The 23,996-nt window shown below is 35.2% G+C and overlaps 1 protein-coding gene across 1 annotated transcript in view; it reads right to left on the reverse strand.

Annotated features, from left to right (window-relative positions):
* The window catches only part of UTRN (utrophin), a 498,335-nt gene that overhangs the window by 41,592 nt on the left and 432,747 nt on the right, over positions 1-23,996 (reverse strand). Inside the window, exons 59-63 of the mRNA XM_019653741.1 lie at positions 21,788-21,995; positions 15,156-15,241; positions 10,651-10,808; positions 8,720-8,886; positions 3,912-4,023 (exon numbers count right to left, since the gene is read on the reverse strand). Coding sequence (XP_019509286.1) covers positions 3,912-4,023; positions 8,720-8,886; positions 10,651-10,808; positions 15,156-15,241; positions 21,788-21,995 — 731 coding nt within the window. The remainder of the gene's footprint in view (positions 1-3,911; positions 4,024-8,719; positions 8,887-10,650; positions 10,809-15,155; positions 15,242-21,787; positions 21,996-23,996) is intronic.

Below are 23,996 nucleotides of genomic sequence, written 5' to 3' on the forward strand. Positions count from 1 at the left end.
TGCCGTGAGTTGCCGGCGATGGCGTGGGCTGCAGCCCCTGTGGCAGTGGGTTGCCATGGGCTACCGTATGTAGCCAGCAGCCAGTGTGAGTGGCCCTCAAGCTGCCATGAGCGGCCGTCCAGAAGCCGGCGACTGATCTGCCTCACCTGGGAAGAGTGCAATTCTGGTGCCAACTTGGGCCAGTGAAGCAACGTCCTCCACAACTAGACTGAAGAACAAAAAGACAGCAACTTGTCTGTTCCCCTTCCCCTAACTCCCCAATACAAATCTTTAAAAAAAAAAACAACAAAAAAACCCCATCATTTCTTAGAGAAAAATTCCACTTCTTTTCTGTATATGTGTTTTATTATCAATTTCATAAAATATTATGCCTTCATAAATTATGACAGCTACTTCGTACACCACTGATCTTCCTACATCTAAAGACAAACACTGTCATAGGTAATAAGTTGATACATTCCAAAAAATATTTCTGGAGCTTTGAGGGTTTAAGATAAGGCTTCTAAGTTTCTGAAAGACTTTAACATAAAAACACTGAGATTCAGTCAAAAAAGGAACTTGAAGAGGAAAGAAATCAAGCCAGGAATATGAATAGAGCATTTTCTTAACTATAAATGGAGATGCACTATGACAAATACAAACATGAAGATCTGTCTAGAAAGGTCTGATTCATTAAATAGTTAAATACTCCTGTGGTGTTCATTGTCAGTGCACTGAAAATTGTATACTTATGTTCATTTTCTAAGGCAGATATCAAATGAGTTTAGGGAATGCTGGGTAAAAGATGGATGGGCCATAAATAAAGCTCACTTAAAAGAAAACAGAAATTGTGGAAAGCAGTTAAATCAAGTAATTCATTACTATTAAATTCAAGACTATGCCATTCAAAGGCTAGTCATTTTATCAAAAGTTGTGGGGTCAAATGCAGAAAATAACTTGTCACTAGAGATGATTTATGAGTAGGTTGCTGATTAAGACCACCGCGAAAACTTCAGAAAGGAGCCAAGGACCTCCCAAAGCACATCTGCAGAAAGGAAGCTGACCCGTTCAATACAGGGTGCGCTGTCACCTTAGACACGACAACAGTGACTTTGGGAAGACTATGTAACAACAAGTGTTTTAGGTAATTTACACATTTAATTTAAATATGGTAGCTGGATCATTTATTTTGTTGTTTATATTCTACATACAAATGAAATCATTTGGTATTTGTCTTTCTCTGTCTGACATTGCACTTAGCATAATACCCTCTAGGTCCACTCATGTAGTCAAAAATGGCAAGATTTCATTCTTTTTTATGGTTGAGTTATATATATATATACCACATCTTCTTTATCCAATCATCTATTGATGGGCACTTGGGTTGCTTCTGTATAAATAAACTCATAGATACAGAGAAACCTGATGGTTGCCAGATGGGATGGGGTTGCCAGATGGAGGGGCTGGGTGAAAATGGTGAAGGGATTAAAGAGTACAAATTGGCATTTACAAAACAGTCACAGGAATGTAAAGTACAGCTTAGGGAATATAAACAATAATATTGTAATAACTATATATGCTGTCAGGTGGGTATTAGACTTATCAGCATCACTTTGTAACCTATACAAACGTCTAACCACTATGCTGTACACCTGCAACAAATATAATATTGAATGGCAACTGTCATTGAAAAATACAAGAAAAGGAAAAAAAGGGGCCTAGTTTAGAAAAAAAAAGGTTTAAGACCAAGAAAAACCATAATTTTTTACACATTTTGCTTACTTCATACATGCTAAATATGTAGTCATTTCCATACATCTTTAACATATATTTATGCTATGATTTTTCCCATTTTGATATTAACTCTTCATACAGTTTCCAAAATTTCTAACTATGATTATGTAAATACCGATATTATATTTCTCCCCAATCTGAATTCCTTACAATGACCCACTGGGTTCTGTACCATCTGATACCTTTCTCTTTAATCCCATCTCCAACCATTCTCCCTTCCCACCCGAGGGCCAGCTTCGTAGATGTCTGACCTGGTCAGTTGCAAGGGGACCCATGCTTAGAAGCGCCCTGAGCTTGGCTTAATGCTCTGCTGTTGCCATCCTGAATGAAAGTCGTAATAATTTTGTAGCATTTCGTTTTGCTCTGGGCACTTCAGCATATATAGCCAGTGCCACCTACCGCACTCCCCTTGTAGAATATGCTCTACTTTCTCCTGTGCCCCTATCATGCCAACCTCTTTCCCACCTCCAGACCATCCTGTGTGCTCTCTCTTTCTTCTGAAATACCCTTCCCTAGTTCTCTATGCAGCCAATTCTTTCTCATCCTTCAGTCTCAACTGCTAACTTCTCAGACTTGATTTTTTTTTAATCTAAAAGTCTCTCCTCTCATCTTTTTTGTTATCCTTTTATTTCTATAACGGCACTTACTACAATCCGTAATCTCATTTGTTTCCTTGCTCACTGTCACACATCCCCTCCTCCTAAATGAAAAGTAGCAGGAGAATCTGCAATCTTCTCTGTTTTGATAGTACACTGATGAGTTATCAGAGCTGAGAAAAGTATGACACATGGTAAGTACTCAATATTTATTTGTTGAATGATTAAATACATTAATCATAGTAATAAATGGTGCTCCACAAATTTTCTTAGGGGAATTTTTTTTTTCCTACTTGAAGCTATTATGCACTATGGGTATTTCATTTATAATTCTGTAACATTGTCTAGAGGTTCCCTCTCCACATATAGGGTCCCTATTTATTTGAGAAGATACCTCAGAAAGTAAGTGAGGTTTATATCTGTATATTTTATAAGTTTTTCTGCCTTCCTGTCAATTTTTGATACAAAAAGTAACTCAGTTCCCTAAACCAAAGAAAATGTATAGCTCTATGAATAAATTTTGGCGCATTATTTGGAAGGAGGCTAAAAAATAGCTGTTGAGAGAAAATGAAGATAACTACAGGAAAAATAGCTTTATATCAAAAGGACAACAAAAATCAGTATCCAATGCTAGTGAGGCTGTAGTAAAGTCAGGACATTAACAAAATGTGTGAATAATGTAAAGTGGTATAAGCCTCTTTTGGAAAATGACATTAAGTATTTGGCCATGAAAATACTCTCCTGTTCATTGACCCAGATTATCCATTTCTAGTATTTTATTCTTTGGAAATTTAATTTATATACTATATGGGAAAATCTCTCTTCACAAAGATATTTGAGTGTTGTTTATAATATCAGAAAACTGAAAATTAGCTAAATGTCCAAATTTAAGGGACTGGTTAGATAAATTAGTTTAATTCACTCAATTAAATATTCTGCATCAAGGGAAAATTATACTGTGTGACAACATGAGGGAACACTTACTATACAACATGCTCAGTGAAAAAGCAGGATAAAATTATATAAATATAAAAAATTTTAAAATCTTAAAGTCAGAGACATGGAAAAATATTGGAAGGTAGTTTATTTAGGAGCTACATTAATGGATTTTTTTTTTTTTACTTTCTCCATTTTCTACATTTTTGGTAATGAAAATAAATAATTATGAAACCATTTTAAATATGTCTAAAAGAAACATGATTTCTCATTACATAGTATCATTTTCAATACAGGTCAGCATGTGCTCTTAAAAGAGTTTGCTGCCAAGAAAGTTGTCTAAAATCAAAACACAGATGTAGACAAAATTTAATTAGTTAATTTTTCTAAAAAAGGTATAATTATTCTGTGTTAATGAATTCAACATAGATATGTTTACAAGTATATAAATAAAACAAAACAAATATATGGTTAAGCAATCTAGAAAGTGATTTTTTTTTAAAAAAAAAGTTGTCTAAACTGAATTTTATTTTAGATGCTGGTTAATTCACAAGCAATATATTAAAAAAAAACAAAAACACAAAAAAACAGTAGTGCAGTACTCACAGGTATGCAGTATTCCACCATTGGATAATGTAATTTGTGACCTTTTGCTGTTCGGCCCGAGAAAAAGCAACTCTGGCAGACATCATAGTTAAAATGCTTGAGGCTTCTATACCTAGAGAGAAGAAAAGGAAATTCATGGGCTTGTGTGCCTATTATTTAGTTCAAATCAATCATCTGTGGAAGGAATTTCATTTATCTAAATCACTACGGAAACAAAAGGCATATTGGCTACAAATGTGGAATTTGCTTAGTGACACTGTACATTGCCCTTCATTTGCAGAATCTTATTTAGAGGAGTGAAACTCTAGATCTTAAGTTTCTGTGGGTCCGAGTTGGAAAACACTTTCCAGATCCTCCATCTCCCAGAATGGCATAAATGGCATAAACTAAGAACATAAATGTATTTGTATCTACAGAAAAAAAAAAAAATTAAGTAACAGGACTAACAGAGTTTAAATGGAAACAAAACGTAAAGGTTATATGCGGTTAATATAGTAAACTATTAAGTGCCAAGTAGCTTCTAAAATGACCTGCAAAAATTACTTGCAAATCGATCTCAAGAAAATTAATCAGCATATACCACATCCAGCTTATTTTGGCAGGGAAGCAATTTAGTTTGAAACATTCACCTATGCTAATAATATTCCTTGACCTATCAACATGGCTTGACAAATATTACTCTCTTTTAAATGGAATTTTGTTTATTGCTGATCACTCCATGGCAGAAAGCCATTCTCCCTTTCCTCACTGATACCAGACACTGGCTCTATTAGTGGGCAGTGTGCCTTGCTAACGTCTCAGTCCCTCTGGTTGATGGTGGTGGCCAAGGCAATACAAGTCAAAGTCAGTGGGTGGGGTTTCTAGTTGGGATTTCAAGGAATTGACTCAGTTGGAAAGAAACATGGTCCCTCTTCTTCCTTCCTGGAAAATAGATTTGACATTAAGAAGGGCCATTCTGTTAGCATGAGGTGACCTTGAAGATGAAGTCACCTGCTAAGGATGACAGACCGTAAAGCCAGGACTATAAAAGGGGGGATGTTGGTCAAACGGTACAAACATTCCGTTATAAGAAGGATAGGTTCCAGGAATCTAATGTACAGCATCGTGATATATTAGGTTGTCGGAAAAGTCATGACGTATTTTTTCTATGTTTTTCATTGCAAAAATGTGTCATGACTTTTCCGACCACCCAATGGTTACTAATACTGTATAATACACTTGGAAATTGCTGAGAGTATATTTTAAATGTTCTCACCACAAACAAGAAACGGTCCTTATGTGACATGATGCAGGTGCTAGCTAACACCGTGGAGGTAATCATTTTGCAGAAAGTGTATCAAGTCAACATGTTATACACCTTAAATTTACACAATTTATATGTCAATTATATTTCAGTGAAGCTGGGAAAAACAATAATGATGAACCCAGATGTCTGGAAAGCCACCATTCAATCTTGGATTCCTATCTTAGAACTTTTTTACATGAAAGGAAACTAAGCTTCTAATTTACTTATGCTTCTATTAAGCAGCTGCATGCTATCCTAACTGAAACAATTCCCAACTTGTAAAACATTCTGTAAATCTAAGATTTCATTAAAATTTAATTTGGAAGTAATTACAGAAAAACTCTAGCAGTAGTTATAAAAGTTCAAAAATATATATCTAAAGAGGTAGCTTGATACAGAGTCAACCTGGATGAAGTTAATGTTATTCAATAATGCCCATATTCCTCTATTTTTATTTCTAGAGTTGTTTCTTTATTTTTCCTTGTAGCTCAGCGAAAGAGAGAGCCATTTACCTAAGAGCTAAGCAGACCCATTCTATCTTGGCCCTGTTGTATTAGTGGAATTGTTCTTCCATTGACTCCTCCATGAATAATCTCTGTGCAATCATTAAATTGCCATTAGTTTGAAGAAACCTTTGCTTGGTCTCATTAACCAGGTATCAACCCCAGACGTATTTTTCCTCCATTCAGAGATTAAAAATTTTAAATAGACTATATTTGCAAAATAGAAAACTGGAAAAATATATATGCAAGTAAAAGGAAGATGAGATATCACCGGCCATCTTATCAGTTTCAATACTGACATATTTTCTTCAAGTTTTATCTAGATTCCTTGAGAAAGTGGTTTGCACATTTTAACTTACTTATTTTTCTGAGCCTGAGACCTGCCTCCCATCCTTACCATGACATGGATAGAGTTCTCTCTAAAATTACCAAGGACTTCTCCCGAATCAATGGTCTGTCCTTTAGAATCTTTAGAATCTCTGCTGCATCTAATGAACTCCGCTACCATCTTTCTAAAGCCCTCTTTTTTATTTCTACCACATTATGATTCGTTACTTCTCTTAAGAATCTCCATCATCTTCTCTCCCTCTTGTAACCCTCTTTTCAACCCTGCCTTCTACTGAGCATCAGCATTGTTCAGGCTTTTCTGGCATTTCCACTTAATGGAACAGTTCAATAAACATTCCAATATCACTTGTAGGCTGAATTACTATCCCACTAATGGTTATTAGCTACTGGTAATAAGTAAAGAAGCTAACATTTATTGAATGTCTGCTCTTCCTGTGATAGGCACTGCCCTAATCACTTTTCAGGTATTATCTATTCCTATCTGAAAACACTCACAGAACTTGAAGTTGAAGAAACGCAGGTTCAGTAAGACCAGGTGACCTATCTAAAGTGACACAGTCAGTCACACAGTAAATCCAGGATGCAAACCTAAGCAGCCTGACTCCAGAACCAGTTCTCAATACACTGCCTCCTGAATATCCTGCTGTAGCTTTGACCCCTGATGGCCTGGTCAACTCCGTATCTTTATATTAGAGTCATCTACATATGACTTTTATATTAATATTGGAAACTTAAACACCCAAAATTCAACACTTAACATAGTTCACCCTTTGTAACTGCTCTTTCATTTTTCTCTTATGAAATATTTCCAGTTTATCCAAAAACAGAGACTAATATAATGAACATCCATGCACCCAAAGCTAAAACTTTGATAAATCTTAATGTTATGCTGCAGTAGTTACAGGTCATTTTCTAGTTAAGAAATAAAGCTTTAAAGGTATAATCAAACACTAATATATTTTAGTCTTTTGTCCTGTCCTCACTTTCCATGTCCACAGCCTCTGAGAAATCTGGTCCCTTAACACATCTCTGGGCTATATTAATGGCTATACATGGCTAGTTTTATATAAGCCAGTCTTCCCAATTCAGTTAATCTGGATATTTCCTGTAGTTTCACATTACTTTTATATACAATATAACATTTTTGGTCTAATAAGCAATGTCCTAAATCAATTGTTCTGTTTAGTATCATCTAATTGCTTCTTAATGTCAAATGTCTCCTCTCCTAAAAATCTAATCTGCTTTGTAAAACTATGGTATTGAGTAACTCCAAAGTCAAAAGGATCACATGTGAATCCCAGCTTGTCTTCACTTATTGGATATCTGGCCTTGGGCAAGTTGCCTAATCTCCAAGTCTTAGCTCTTTTGTGTATAAAGAAGAGATAATCCTACCAATATTACAGGGTTTTTATCAAGAGTAAATGCAACACATTTTAGCACAGTGCCTTGCATACAGTAAGCACTTGATAAATCGCAGTGATTATTACCTCCAATGACTATATCTCTCATTTGGATTATCTTCCCACTTGTATCCTGAGCTTGCCACATTCCAACTACTTCCTTTCTTGTCTGTCCATCTATATCCACCAGGTACTTCACATTTAGCCTCTCCAAGAAACCTGCTGCGTTTAAACTGTACCTTTTCCATCTTCCCCTTTGCAGCATTTGCCCTTTGACTTCCACTGGGGCATGCGTTACCCTGGCTGTCAGTCTCACGCTGATTCTGCTTCCCACTGACCACCTGCCTTTTCATCCTCTGAGAATATACATCCTCACTGGTACCAGGGCACTCTGAACTTAACAACACTTGAGAGTGGCTCCCTAACATACCACAATTAATGGAAGAATGGGAAATTTGGGCTCTATTTCTTAGTTAACCATCCACAGAGAATGCAATGATACTCTTCATACAAATAATGTTGATAAAGTCAGTCAAATGAAAACAACTTTGTCTAATTGAGGATACTGATACTACATACAACAAAACCAATAATAGATTTCCAAATGAAATGAGCCATTTTTGAGATTCTTCCCAGAAGGGAAACATAGTTATGCTAAGAGGTTTAATGCATACTCATATAAACACAAAGAGGTGAAATGACCGAGATAGCCACAGTACTTCATCCTGGGGCCAACCATAGGCCCTGCACAGTCCACTTGGGGCCACAAACTAATGAAGCTGACACACTGATTACATTAAAATATGGAGGTTAGCAGCGTTGTGTGATGGTGAATAGTAGGGTTAATCTACTTCACACAGAACTTGGCAGAAGTAACACAAAGCAATTCGATTACTTCTCCGTTAGTACTTAAATTATGCTCTTTGCTTACTAAGTTGATCCCAAAGGCCTCAGAACACCACCAAGTTCCATCAGGGCTATTCATGCAGTTATCATGAATAAACATGTGTGTGACCCATACAAATAGAAATTCAGAAAAATCTTTTTGGAGCAAAATAATACAAATAACTACCATAATGATAAATAAGTTTCATGTAGTGGCTATAAGACGAAATGCCATTTTTAGGTAGATGGACTATAAGAACATCTCATTTATTTAGGAGGGAAACCCCCCTAATGGGGATAAATGAAAGGGACGACGGACATACACTGAGACGCCACAAGCAGAACAGAACATGGTTTCCTGTCGCCCCAGGTTGTAGATCATCTTACCTGAATCCAACAATTGGACATTCTTTACAGATGTTGCATTTGGCCTGATGTTTGGCAGTCTCAGCTGCTGCCACTCGATGTAAAACCGGCAGCCAAACCATGGACTGTGGTTCCAGACGCATCCAATCTATAAACTCTTTCACACTTATCTCTGGCTTGTTGTTATTCTGGCGAGGAAACAAACACATTGAAAGTGAAGAAAATTTCTTCATTTAAATTGCAGCAAGCACTGTTGTTTCCTAATCTGGAAATCTGTGCACAATTACAAGAAATGTTACATAGTTCTTCCCAGGTCAGATAAATCACAAAATATTTAAGGTTCTTCAAGGAAAGAAAATTCCAGAATTTTAAAAGAGGAAAAGTAGAAATTGTCATATAGGAAGAAGAAGAAAAAAATCCTAATACCTTAATATACTTAGATTTCAAGAAAACAAAAACAAAACCCATAGAAGCTACTCTTGTCACATAAACATTTTAATTCTATAAAATTCATTTTCTAAGACAGTAAAAATTTGTGAAACGAAAAACTCACTGATAACGTCCCAAACTTGAAGGCCATTATAAGTATTAAATAAAAAAAAACCTGTTATTTCTATGTCCTGCTGAGGTCCTGTTATAGCATCACTCTTGGGGGCATATTACTATGAATGCACTTTGCCAGGTTTCCAAATTAATCATGATGAATTGCATGAAATGTCTTAGTCCTTCTTCAAATCTTAACATTAACTAATTTTTCATACATGCAAAGCTAAATTTATATCAACATCTTTCTCTTGCTTTTGTCAAGGTCATTCTACGAAACAGCACATGGGGAAATAATATTTAGAATTTTCATTTGGTATATTTTATATCTCTACAACAAGAAAAAGGGCCATTAGGAAATGTAATAACCCATAACATCAATTCTCCCTAAAGAGATGGTGTGAGCATTTTTTTTTCTCCTCAGCAATGCTACATCATTGGCTATGCTTTGGGTAAATATCTGTAGGCTTGTATTTTATGCATATTTACATTACAACATCAGTAGTAACAGCTCTAAAATGCAGTTATACACAGTATTAAAAAGAAACTAAAATGCTTTTCAAGTTTAACATTAGTAACTTAGATCAGTGTAAAACTCTGTGCATCATTCTCCTTTAGTTCACATGTTCTCAAAGAAAAGACTTATTTTAATAGCATCTTTAATGTATGCCTTTTTAAAATTTTGCCTGCAAGAAACTCAGGGCATTTTTATACATTTATTTAGCAAATATTTATTAAGTAGCTATGATGTTCAAGGATACAATAGTAACAAGAGAGAAATAATCCTTGTTCATGGAGCTTAGGTTTGTACTGAAGAAAAAAACTGAACAATGATACAAGTCAGTATGTAATTATAATTGTAATGAACATCCTAAGAAGGCAGGGGCAATTCAGGTGAATACAGTGGGGCACAAAACCTCATCTGCAGGGGTGAGTGAAGGATTTTCAAGGATGTGAGATGTAAGCAAAGATCTAAAGAATGAATAAGAATTAGCAATGAGAAGGGAGCTTGTGGGGGAGGGTATGGAAGAACATTCTAAATAGAGTTTGTATGTCCAAAGGCAGTAAGGCAGAAATGGAGGAACTAAAACAGTATGGCTGGAAAGCAAAGAGCAAGAGGGGATGAGTGACAAAAGATGAGGCCAGAGCAAAGGCGGGGCCAAACCACAGCAATCTGATAGCACACGTTGAGGATTTTGGATGGATACACTGAGAAGCAGTAAGTATCTCTGAGGCAGTGGCATTCCGTGAATCAAATGCACCTTAAGAGATAAAATACAAATTTTCTGGGGTGGTACACAGCATCCTCTACCATTAGGCTTCAGCCCAAGTTCGCTATTCCATTTCTTGGAACATCCTCAAAACCCTTTCCTGACATATCCTGTATACAAGTGATCCTTCGTGTTTACCTGTTGGAAGCAGCTGCGAACACTGGGTTCAATATTACTGCCCCCAAAAGCTGCTACTTCCCCCAGCTGCCGGGGGATCTGGATGGCATCGTGAAGTAAGAGGCCGAGCTGCCTCTGGTCACACATTTCTGTCGGCCCCGCCACTTCCTTAAAGAGATCTGTAAGGAGGAGAGGCAAGAGGTTAACTTCCATGTGTCTACGGTATTCTTTTACTTAAACTATGTCTTTGGTTATGGGGATTGAACAATGTAAATTTTTTAAAAATCATGGGAACATGAATCAGATTAGTTGCTTCCTGAATTATGACAACCTTGAAATTCTACTCATCTGTAATTAGGAGCTGGTTAACCACACGGTTCTTAAAATGACCTATTGTTGTATGTCAATACATGTAAGTAGACCAATAAATACAAATTTCCTTTTCAAATGGTACATAAATGCATGTGGGTTCACTCAATGGTCTCAATAAGGATTTTCCTTCTTATTGAGAAAGACAAGTGAGCCAAAATGAAGCTTTCTTCATGACTTGTCAAAGGAATAAATGTACCTTAAGTAGCAAATCTTTAAATGTTAACACATTTGTTTATCAAATTTTGTGTTCACTCCTAAATTTAATATTCTATTAAATATACATATATTTACTTCTTTTAAAGATTTCTATACTCGGATCTCTTTTACAGAAGAAACATTAAAAAGTACAAGGAGGTATGTTTTATTTTTAGGGATTTTTTTTCTTTTTTAGGTCCAATCAGTCTCTTATTCCCAATTAGCTATTAAAATTATTTTTTGTTTTACTTCATTTCATGTAATAAAATACATTTATTTAAAATTTAAGGACTTATTAATAAAACTCATGCATATTTTCACATAGTTCTTAGGCTTTTCTAGTCATCCAAAACCAAAAACAAAACCATTAACTTTGCCTTATTACTGTCTTGATTCAATAAAATTAACTCTTCAGTATTGGCTTATCTTCTATTCCCCATTTGCAATAGTTTGAAGATTAAAATTATTACCATACTTCCAGCAATTAGGTTAATATACTTAAATAAGTTGCTTTTGGAGTAGAGAGACATTTCACATAAAAATAACCCATTTCATTATAAAACTAATACTTCTTGGGAAAAAATTTCTAAGTTCTAAAAATTCAAAAATTACACAAATTGTAAATGCTTTTCATGTGAAGTTTTCCAAGAACAGAAGAAAGGGGAGTAAATATTTATTGAATCCTAAAAACCATTTTCAAACAATATGTGGTAAATGGCTATAACATCAAAATGTATCATTCCCCCCCCCCACCTTTTTTTTAAGGGGAATAATGCTAGATCTATACTGTCTAGATCTGTAGTGAATTTTCAAACAACTGAACCAAGCTTAGTGATATTGACACAGTAGCTATAATGAGATGACTTTAATTATAAACATACGTTGGGAAAGCAAATTCAGTTAAGATAAATTTGATTTTTATTATCGTTTGTTCACTTAGATTTGGTTAGAGTTCTACTTGTTTCTTTTCATTTCTCGAAAATAAGACTATCATAGACAGAAAACATGTATCCAGGATTCTTACGATGATACTCATTTTAAACCTGTTCCTGGGAAAAGGCCACTAAGGTAAATAGAGTTGATGCATATGTATAATAATCTGTGCACAGAAGCGCGCATTTTCAGTGAGATAATGGTGCCCAGCTTTTCCTCTTTTAAGGCAGATAGCTGTACTGCAATGTCACTCTAAAGGTAAAACTACACACAAACATCAGAGAAATGATGAACATTAACATTAAACATAATGATATATTTTTAAATATTTTAAAAAGTTCATATTTTGATGTTATAGTCAGAAATAAAAAGGAATGTCAGGATGTCAGAGGCAAGTCCAATCTAAAACCCAAGTTCCAATAAATTAGCACAGAAGAAATGCAAAAGGCCATTCAAAATGATCTTTGTAGATGTGCTTTGGATGAGGAGCAGGAAAGCCAGGGTGTTGTTAGAACCTAATCAAGGGATATTCTCAGGAAGGCATAAAAAGAGAGGGAGGTGTTGCCAGGGTAAAGACACCAACGTTAGCCATTGCAAAATCAGCATTCAGACAGATACCACATGATCCAAGACGGCACCACTGCCGCTGAGTTTGGAGAGCAAATTGTTTTAAAGATTCACTCTAACAAAGGAAATAACAAGGAAAGTGTTACTCTGATACCACCGGGGAAATCAAAACTGGAATCAGAGTTGCTAAGGACCCCAAAGGAAAAACCAAAAAAACCCCAAAAAAACAAATCTCAGAACGTTTCCTGAGTCTCAACACACCCAAAAAAGATTTACATTAAATTCAACACAGGAGGTTTTTTATTTAATTAAGTTGTAAAATGGCATACTTCGTGGAATAAATTAAATAGCGAAATGGTCATTGCAGGGGCTTCTGCTTTTCCCACAAAATCTGAAAATTTAATGTCAAATTATACAGAGTATCACATTTCCAAACATTTGTAGAAAGTGTGTCCACTTTCTACACTGTAGTATGAGTGTCTGAGTGCATGTATGCTGAAATACCCTCCTCATTTGAAAGATTATATATTTCAGAAATACGTTTGAAGGTATGTGTATAGAAAAAAGACATGTTTTATATATAATTTGTGCAGAATTTGTTTTTGCTCTGTAACTACAGCTACCATATTGTCACTCTTTCTGTTGGTTTCAGGTTGCTCCCTGATAACCAGCTTGAAAAAGGGAGGAGGGAACCAGTGATTTAGGAAAAGAGGTCGTGCTTACATGCTTACGATTCACGATAAACTTTGAAGTCGAATTTGCATTTGTTTCAGAGTAAGTTGAGCACCATGAAACAATTGTCACAATCAGAGAACCCTACCTTCTTTCCGAGGCACATGAAAACCCCAAATCGCAGATGATAAAAAAGTCCTTTTCTAACTTTGGTACAGTGATGCTTTCATTCATGTTTTCCTTTCCCACTCAATACAGAAATAACTTTTTTAGCTTTGAAAATGGTATCCTTTGACAATGGTAATGCTGAAGATGATTTAAATTCTGGATAAATAAAAGTGCCACCAAACAAAAGCCTCGAGCAAGCGTTTTTCTGCATGGTTTACTAGATTATGACTCCATCAAGGCACCTCACCTCCTGAACCTACAATCAGCTTTTCTTTTCATACAAATCTATCCCTCTTTTCACTGACATTCTTGTCAAACTGCATAAAAAAAAACCAAAAAAAAACCTTTATGATCTAGAACTGAAGTTAAATATCAAATCACCTCACAGCCATCCTAGAAAAATAAATGCTTTTTAAAAGATATGTCTATTCACATAAAACGATACTTGACTAAGTTTACAGGGCCTGTAATCAAATATCCTCTTGTTTTGGCTATCTCTCCATTCATGAAGTATCCCCAGCTCTCTCCCCCAAATGTATGCATATATCTGTAAAGAGTCATCTGGGAATATGTATAGCAGGATCAAGTAACTCACACATTATGGACAAAATTAAATCAAAAGCTATTTCACAGTAGTTAAGAGTTTGGAGACACAGCAGTAATTGTTACAATTTATTCAACAACTGCTATTTCAAGGTACTTTTCACATATTATCTCTAATTGCTTTCAAAACAAGAATTATTAGCTTCATTGTTTAGCTGAAGAAAATTCACTAAATTTCAGCTTCCTGAAGCATGAAATGGAAAAAATATTACATCTGAGCTGCAGTATTCAGTGGGATTTTGTGACCTGCCCAAAGTCTCTTAGCCACTAATGGTAGAGGTGAGGTTTGAAGGCAGGTCTCTCTGGCCTCTGAGCTTGTCCTTTTCCAAAAGCCAAGTTGCCCTTTGTTCACTGACAGGTAAACGGACACCACCAATTTATTTGGTAAATGAAAACAAATACAACAAAATATGTTTTTATCACTTTTCAAGTTTTATACTATATAGTTATTTGTTTGACTACGTCTATAGCAGTTCTAGTCCATCTCGATTATTTTTGTAAGTATTTTAAGTACACAGGTTCTAGTATAAAGTAGCGTGTAAAGGTTGTAGTCTTCATTTTATTTCTTTGAAACATTAGAAGTACACAGAAGTAAAAAAGGCTTGAGCTTTAGAGTCGGAAAACTCTATGATTTAATTCTCGCCCCATGATTTATTGTCACTACAGCTTTTGATTAGATTTTTAACCTATGTTAGCACTACATTTTTTCAGCTGGAAAATGAAAATCACAATGCCTACATCATTATGGGGTGATTATTCGAAGAATTAACTGAGCTATAATTTATGGTTGGTTCTCACTCCATCAAGGCACCTCACCCCTTGATCCTATAATCAACTTTTCATTTCACACAAATCCACACCTCTTTGTACTGGTACCCTTTGTCTAGCCTGGACATATTTAGTATGGATTAAAGAAATGGGAATTATTATTACTAGCAATTCATATAAAGTTAGTCTCCAATAAATGATCATTATCATTACTAAAAACACATCGGTACAGGAAAGTTCTTACATACATCTGTATTTTTCTTCTAAGAGGCCTTTAGAGAGAGACATCAAGCCAATCTTCAGACTTTGCACTCTGATTTTTCCAGTCCGACCCCTGAAAGTATAAGAATCGCAATGTGTTACATGAATTTAAAATTGTATACAGTATATTAATTATTTCTGAATATCTATTTTGAGGGTAAACCATTAAAAATGATTGCATCTTAAAAGTATAACTTTTCTACTTACATTTAATAATTAATGTTAAACCCACACAACAATTTCATGATATATTTTAATAGTATGTTTGACTTAGTCTGAAAGGATACATGCCTGAAGTCACTTTATACACAACATACGAACTACGTAGGAAGAAAAAATTAAGTCAAAATGAACACTTTAATGATAAAGCTTGAAAAGATTTCATTTTGGGCCGGCCGAGTTGTGCATTGGTTAAAAATTGGCTTGGGAGCACCAGCTCTGAGCAGCAGGGTTCGGGTTCAGATCCCACATGAGGGCCAGTGACACTGCCCTCTACAGCTAAGATGCTGAACAATAGCTCGACCTGGAGCTGGGCTGCCGTGAGTCACGGGCGACGGCTAGGCTGCAGCCCCTGCTGCAGTGGGCTGCTAGGAGCTACCGTGAGTGGCCAGCAGCCAGCATGAGCTGTTGTGAGCCGCCATGAGCGATCTGCCAATGGCCAGTGACCGATCTGCCTCATCCGGGAAGAGTGCAATGATCACAATACCAACATGGGCCAGTGAAGCATTGTCCTCCACAGCTAGACTGAAGAACAAAAGGACAGCCAACTTGTCTGTTCCCTTTTCCCAATTCCCCAACGCTGTTCCCCTCCCCCAATTCCCCAGTGGAATCTTTGGGGGGTGGGGGGAGAAAAGATTTCATTTCTATAAATATTATGAATTAAAATCTATTAATTATAAATGCAAGATTCAAAATAGATAGCTAGAGCTTATATAATATGCATGTGAGTTAATACAGCAAGAAAGGACAAGTGATATATCTAAAAATAAATATAAGAAAACTGACTGAATAATTAACTGTATACCGAGGGCTTATAACTTGCTGAATACTTAAAAATGTATTGTCTTTATTGATTTTGGACTATAATAGTGCAGTTTTGTATGTTATTGTTGCAATTATACTAGTCAGTGATCTTAGACATGTGTGGAATCTCTGTTTGGGGGAATATCAAATTATAATTAAATACAAAATGTATTGATTAATCAACACCAGGAAATAGCTTCACCCTATGCCAATGAGAGACCATTTCAATTACACTTGTAAGCTGACAAAAAGAAAAATTTTATTTTATCTTTAAAAGCAGAAAGTTGTCTATATTCCATCATTTATCAAAGAATTGCTGAGCTGTCTATCAAATGTGAATCACTATACTAGATCCTGAGGATGGGGAAAAGTAAATACAGAAATTGCAAAAATTAATAACATTATGATCCTTACTATAGAATAACACACAGTCATGACAAACGTCTTTATTGCTATCTTTATTACTGCAGATTCAGGATCAGTTTTTAGTTTAGGTTTTAATTGTTACTTTTCTTAAACTATATTTTCAATTTAGAAATACAGTACATTTAAAACCTATAAATGAATGTTTACATGATTATATGAATGCATAAATTTTAGTAATTCATGCTATTTCAAAAACTGGTAAATATTTGCATCATATAACTTTAATTTTTGGTAGTCTTATAGTCAAACTATATTTAAATCTTGGTCTTATTGATATTTTTACTATTAACCTTAACTTATATCTTCCATTCTCAAATTATAAGTATTCAGGTAAGTTTCTGCATACATACTAAGACATAAAGTATAAAGTAAATAAAAAGAAAAACATGCTTAGGGATTGGTAAAAAGTATTTTCAAAACAGTCTCACAATAGCCAAAGTCTATATCTATATTAAATCATATCCAATAAATTCCTTGAACCCCTACAATGTATGTATATGACACTCAGAATCAATCTATGAAATAAGTAATACTTAAATTTAAAAATAAATATAGCCATTACAAGCAGAATTTCTAAGTTAGTATTCCAGTTTCTCGCAATTATAGAAATACTTTCAAAATAACCTTAAATTGACTCATGCTAAAAATTACGTTTCTACTTCCTATTTTTTAAGGGGTTTCCTAATTATCACATGAAAATAATGTCTGTTTTCTTTCCTCCAAAGAATCAGAAAATTTTATTCTTTGGCTACAATCAAACAGTAGATTTGTGAAGATAACAAAAGGTTGTGTGAATGAATGTGCTGGAAAATGAATATGGCTAAGGACAAAGCAATACCTTAAGGGAAAAAAAGATCAAAATGATAGCCATTAGAGTATGACCTCCAGTCTATGGTGTCAATGTAAGAAAAAAATACCATCAGAAAGACTACTGAAAATGGCAATCATCCACTCATCGTACCATCAACAGTTGTAAAGGTTTACTGTGGTCCAGGATATTTCTACATACCAGAGGGACCCATAGAAAAGTAAGACACGTTTCCTACCCATAAGCTTACACACTAAATGAGAGAAGGAAATAAGTAGAGAATCATAAGAAAATATGAGACCAACCTTTATGTATGGAAATAATCAAGTACAAGATAATTGTGGCTTACCAATTAATGATTGGTGATTAGTCTGAGTAGTCATTAGTATGACAACATTTGATAAAGAAGGTAAGTTGGACATTGAAGGCATGACGGGGCTCGCCTTTCTCAACTAGGAGAAAGTGGAGTATCACAGGAAAAGCTTGGGCAAGGGAACAGAGGTAAGGGTATGGCAAGACTCATTCAGGTGTTGCCAGGACTTGCATCAAGGCTAAATGGTTGATAAAGTTGTCCAGGTTATATGGGGTCAGATGATGGAGGGCTTTGATGTTAAATAGGATATCTGGATTTGAGAGACAATAGGGAGCAAATGAAATTTATTAGTGAGTGACATACCCAATATTTAAGTACTTGGTTCCCTGATAGTTTTCATAAGTAACTCCTGAAATTAATTTCACTGGAAAGACATGCACCTTATACAATTAAATCCATCTTGGAAAAGTGGAAAAAAATGACTTAACACCACAGCAAGTGAGGCTAATATTTTCTATAGAGGCAAAAGTATTTAAACAAAGTATTCCAGACTATTGCTTTAAATCATAATTTAAATAATTAAGTCTAGAAGGAAGACTATGAAATTAAGACTTCGTAACCTGAGAAGATAAAGACTGAGTGAGGCTGTGAACTCATAAATGGGATCAATTTTACCTTTATAGTTTATAGACCTTTCTACATATTAGTTCATTTGCCCTTCATAATCATCTCATGTGGTAACAAAGAGTATTTATCACAATTTTTCTGATGAGAAATTGAGATGTCAAAAATTAAGTGGCTACCAAATCACATAGCAACCAAACTTAAATATCTGGATTCTTCTCATCCACAACAGAAAAAAATGGATTTTTTAAACAAAATTTAGAATACTAGGGGTACATGCTAGAACTTGAAAGAAATAATAACTTTAAAATAATTTATAAAGTACTATTTTTTTTAGATATGGCAATATGGTAAGAATGATCAGGCAATTATCAAAAAATCTGAATATTTGTGACATATCTACTGCTAATACGCAATAGGTGGCCAAGGATAAACTGCCTGGGTCAGTTTCTAAATCAGCAAAATCAAGAGACCAAAATGGAGGATCCTCAAAATCCTACTTCTAGAATTCTATGATCTGCTGGGGGTGCATCACTCATTATTTCAAGAGCTAAAAATGCCAGTACTGGTTGCATTAGACTACACAAAGTAAAACAGTCAAAAATACATGGTTAATAAATGAATGTCAGAGAGCTGAATGAATGGAAGGATTAGATCATGGTACCATTTCCAAGTTTCAGAGGCTTCTTTGGTGTCCATTATTTTCTGGCACATAGGGAAAAGTAGAACATAGTTTCCATCAGATTCTCAAAGGGAACTAATGGCTTGAAAAGAATTAAAAGCTCTTGTCTAGATAAATGAATGTCATCGTTATTAGAGAAATTTGGCCAATCAACTCTGGCCATCTGAAACTACCATCACATGAGTGAGGATGTTTTTTCCTAAGGTTAATTCATGACATTCCTCTCTAAGATAGAAAACTAGATTGAATAGACATCGTTTTGACCCAGCATGCTCTTTGCTATTTTTCTTTGGCCGAGAAAGGAGATAACATCCTAAAAGCTTTTTTTCCTTTAAAATGGAAAATTTTAAGATACTGTATTTCTAAATGAGAAACAATACCTTAGTGAAGCATTTCCCATGTGTTCACATTTGAATGGTGGGAAGGAGAAATATAGGAACATTTAACTTCCTAGAATATGAACCACAACATTTCACATACTGCTTCCTTCCCAACTCAGTGGCACTATTCTCTTTGGGCTGTCCAGTGAAAACAGCATATGTATGTGTCATAGGCTGAATTACAACTCTCTAAAACTCATACAGTGAAGTCCTAATTTCCAATACCTCAGAATGCAACTGTATTTAGAGATAGGATCTTTAAAGAGGTAATTAAGTAAAAATGAGGTCATTAGGGTTGACCCTAATCCAACTTGACATGTGTCCTTATAAGAACAGGAGATTAGGACAGACACCTGCAGAAGAAAGACACAGAGAGACACAGGGAGATGACAGCCATCTATAAGACAGGGAAAGGGGCCTCAGAAGAAACCAATCCTGCTGACATCTTGCTCTTAGACTTCTAGTCTCCAGAACTGCCAGGAAATGCATTTCTGTTGTTTAAGCCACTCAGTCTGTGGTACTTTGTTATAGCAGCCCGAGCAAACATACATAGCATGTTAGAGCCACAATTTGAGCGTGCAATTTGATGTCTTCCTCAGTTCTTTCTTTAAATATGGCTGAAGATGTGCAACTCTACCCTACTCCACAGAGCTTACTGAAATTCCTAAGTATCCTATGAATTTAACATTCTTCCAGGGATGTAAAATTAAGTTACAGGCTTTGAAGTTAAAACACCTAATTGACCAGCTATTTTAGTGAATTTACTATAGAATATGTCTCTTATGGAAGTTTAAAGAATTGAAAACAAACTTAATAGTGCATAATTGTTAACAGTTATATTTTACCGTAGGAGGATAGATTTGCATTAAAATGAAATGTATTAATATATGTCAGATAGGGATATAGTAAATCCCACCTTCATTATGCTAATTGAAATTCATGCTATCTGTTGTTCAGTGAATTTCTTAAGAACCCTTAAGCGCACAAAGGCTATTTGATTATTTAAAAAAGAAACAAACAAAAAAAAACCTTGATATTTGTGAGTATTGAAAAAGAAAAGATTTTTCTAATCAAAATAAACAAAATTTTAATTAAATCATCTCTAAAGCTACTGTCGTCATCGTTTATTTCTTATACAAAATAAGCTGTTAAATGTGTGGATTTGTGAACTATCTTCTCTCTTCTTTTTCTCTAAATCAAATAAAAGGCCAATAAACACAAATTCCCATACAGTTAATTAATGGAAAATAACTTTTAGACTCTGAGAGAAAAACAACAGTTCTAATTTTCTTAGTTCATCTTTGCATATTTTAACCCCCTACCGGAAGAATGAATAATTCCTAATGTTTCAGAAATGTCAGCCCACAGCAGGTCTTTCTAGAATTATTTCACAAATGCACTGTCACATTAAAAAAAACCCCAAATTAATGGCAATTGAGTTATGCTGAAAGTGGAGGGTGCTCTTTATGTAACCGTGAGTACCTAATCAAATTACAGATATTAGTGCCCTACAGCATCAATGATTTAAAATTCCATATATAAAACCACCATTTCAATAAATACAGCTAATAGCAAAAGACACATTAAATGCCCTTAATTGCCATTCAAATTGCTCTTAAGTTGTCACAAAAAAAATCGCAGAGTGGGTTATTATGAGCCAATTATTTTAATTCATAACAATAAATACAAAATAATGTCTTTAAAAAATACTATAAGAAATTCTGGAATGAGAAGGACATCGAAATTATTTATATTAAGTTTTCCCTAGCATGGTGACAAAAACAGAAAACAAAACAAAACAAAAACCTACAACTTTGATAGCTTTTATAATTGAAGCAAAAATCTTAAAATAATACAGGGACATTCTTTTTGTTCTATTGTTGGTTAATTACTCAATTTTTGGAAAGTCATTCATTTTTTGAAAATTAATACAGCCATTTCCAATGGGAAAAATACTTTGAAATTACTTTTAAAAAATGCACTTTAAAAATTTATGCATTTTGGGCCGGCTGAGTGGGCGCGTTGCTTAAGAGCTGGCTTGGGATGCCAAAGGGCCCTGGTTCGGATCCCACATATGAGGGCCAGTGACACTGCCCTCCACAGCTAAGATGCCAACTTGGGCCAGTGAAGCAACATCCTCCACAACTAGACTGAAGAACAAAAACGACAGCAACTTGTCTGTTCCCCTTCCCCCCAGTTCCCCAACACTGTTCCCATCCCCCCAATTCCCCAATAAAAAAATCTTTAAAAAAAAAATTATGCATTTTGTTTGTCTGAGAATACAAAAAACCATAGTTTGCATTGTTAACATTTTTTGTTCAATGATTGTATGTTAATAGCAAAAAACAAAACAAAAAACTTACGTGTCATATACATTGAGCAACCAGTTGAGACACATATCCACACAGAGCGGAACGTTGACCAGATCCTTATGCAGTTGTTCAAGGCCATCATAAGTTGTTGTCAGACAGTTAATGACATCTGGAACACTAAGAAGCTGATCATTTTGGTTCAGCTTGTGTTGTTTGAAAACTTCATTTGTTGTATTCAACTCTAAGAGATCCACTGATCAGGTGAAAAAAAGGAATACGTACAGTTAGTATATTATATAACAACATTGAAACAAAAACATTTCTAGTCTTAAGTGATTGGCTTGTTCTTCACTTTAAAGAATGTATCCTTTTTAGTTAATTCAATTTTTAAAGTAATAAACAGCATTTCCATCCTTGCATTTCTAACCTCTTCTTTTATCCAAATTTCCACGCTTTTGAATCTGAGCTATGCTGTCTTTCAGTCTGATCACATTTTTCGCTCTTAGCAATATCAATTTTTCCCACTTTCTTTTTTTCATTTTCCTCTCTCCAATGTCTTTCTACTTTTAAATATAGGCAGGCATTTTATCTCTAAATCTACTCCAACTGGTAGGAAGTCCCAAATATTACATTGCTTTCCTCCTCTTAGTAATTCTTGAGAACAGCCTGCTCACCACCCTCCCAATTCATCCTTATATCACTGCCAAACTAATCATTCTTAAATAATTTCTCAACATGTACATCATGAGATACAAAGTTCACTGAAGATGTTCAATTTTTAAAAAACGGGCTTTTCATTATGTAAAACAGTATGAAGATTTCCTCAAAATAAAAGAATAGAATTACCATATGATCCAGCAGTTCCTCTTTTAGTTGCTTATCCAAAGGATATAAAAACACTAATCAAAAAGATATATGTACCCCTGTGTTTTTTACAGCATTATTCACATTAGCTAAGCTACAGAAACAACCTATGTGACAATCAACAAATGGATGAATTAAGAAGGTCTTAATGAAATACTACTCAGCCATAAAAAAGATGAACAATTGCCATTTGTGGCAACATGGATGGATCTTGAGATTATTATGTTAAGTGAAACAGTCAGAAGGTAAAGGATAAAAAACGTATAATTTCAATCATACATGGAATATGAAACAAACAAACAAACAAACAAACAAACAAAACAAAAACAAAGTCATAGATACAGAAAACAGATTGGTGGTTACCAAAGGGAAAGAGGGGTGGGGGTAGGGTGAAATGGGTAAAGGGGGTCAAATACACGGTGACAGATGGAAAATAGACTTTGGTTGTAAGCATGCTATAGTGTATACAGATATCAAATTATGAAGCTGTAGACCTGAAACTTATATAATGTCATATATATGTGTATGTGTGTGTGTGTGTGTGTGTGTGTGTGTGTGTGTGTGTGTGTGTGTATATATATATATATATATATATATATATATATATATATATATAGTCTCCATAAAAAATAAGTTAAATAAATAATCAAACAAACAGACTCCATAGAAAAATAATAGTGCTCCACTTCCAACTGAACCAAGCCTGGTGCACAGGGCCCTCACAACCTGGCCCTAACTCCGTTTATTTCCCAAGATGCCTTGGTATACAGGCAACTTGCAGGTGGTTAGATTAGTAGAGGCTCGCAGGTAAGCCCCACATGCATGGATCTTCATGTACTTGCTCCCATCCTTACTCTTCATGTGTAGAACATCTACAGTGAGCATGGCCAGTGCTAGAGCATAGAGGGTGAACAAAGAAGACTAAGGCAGAGGCCCTGGTCTCAAAGATGGCCAGTCTGAGAAGAAGGATATGTACACGGATAACTTTACTAAAAGGAGGAATGCAAGCACCCCAAGAGAAGAATACATACACTTCTATGACAGCTATTGCTACTAGGGGAGTAGAAGTACAACTGGAAAATGCTCCTTATGAAGGTGGGTTTTGAAACGGGCCTTAAAAAAACAGAGAAGATACAAAAGCCCCATGTAAAACAAGAAAAGAACTCCAGGAGGATAGAGCTGCTTGAGAAACGATAAGAATTAAAAAAACTCCATGGGGACCTCTAAGGATGATGGATGGCAGTGTGGATGGATGGTGTGTGGCTGACTCGTTGGTGACATGTGGTTACCATGACGCAGACACACAGAACTCAAGGGGCCAGGCACACACTGCCCCGTGGGAGGCCCTCAAGAGTGAGGAGTAAGATTTTAGACGAAAAGAAAAAAGTCTTATATA

This window comes from Hipposideros armiger, unplaced genomic scaffold, assembly GCF_001890085.2.
Source record: "Hipposideros armiger isolate ML-2016 unplaced genomic scaffold, ASM189008v1 scaffold_206, whole genome shotgun sequence".
NCBI lineage: Eukaryota > Metazoa > Chordata > Mammalia > Chiroptera > Hipposideridae > Hipposideros > Hipposideros armiger.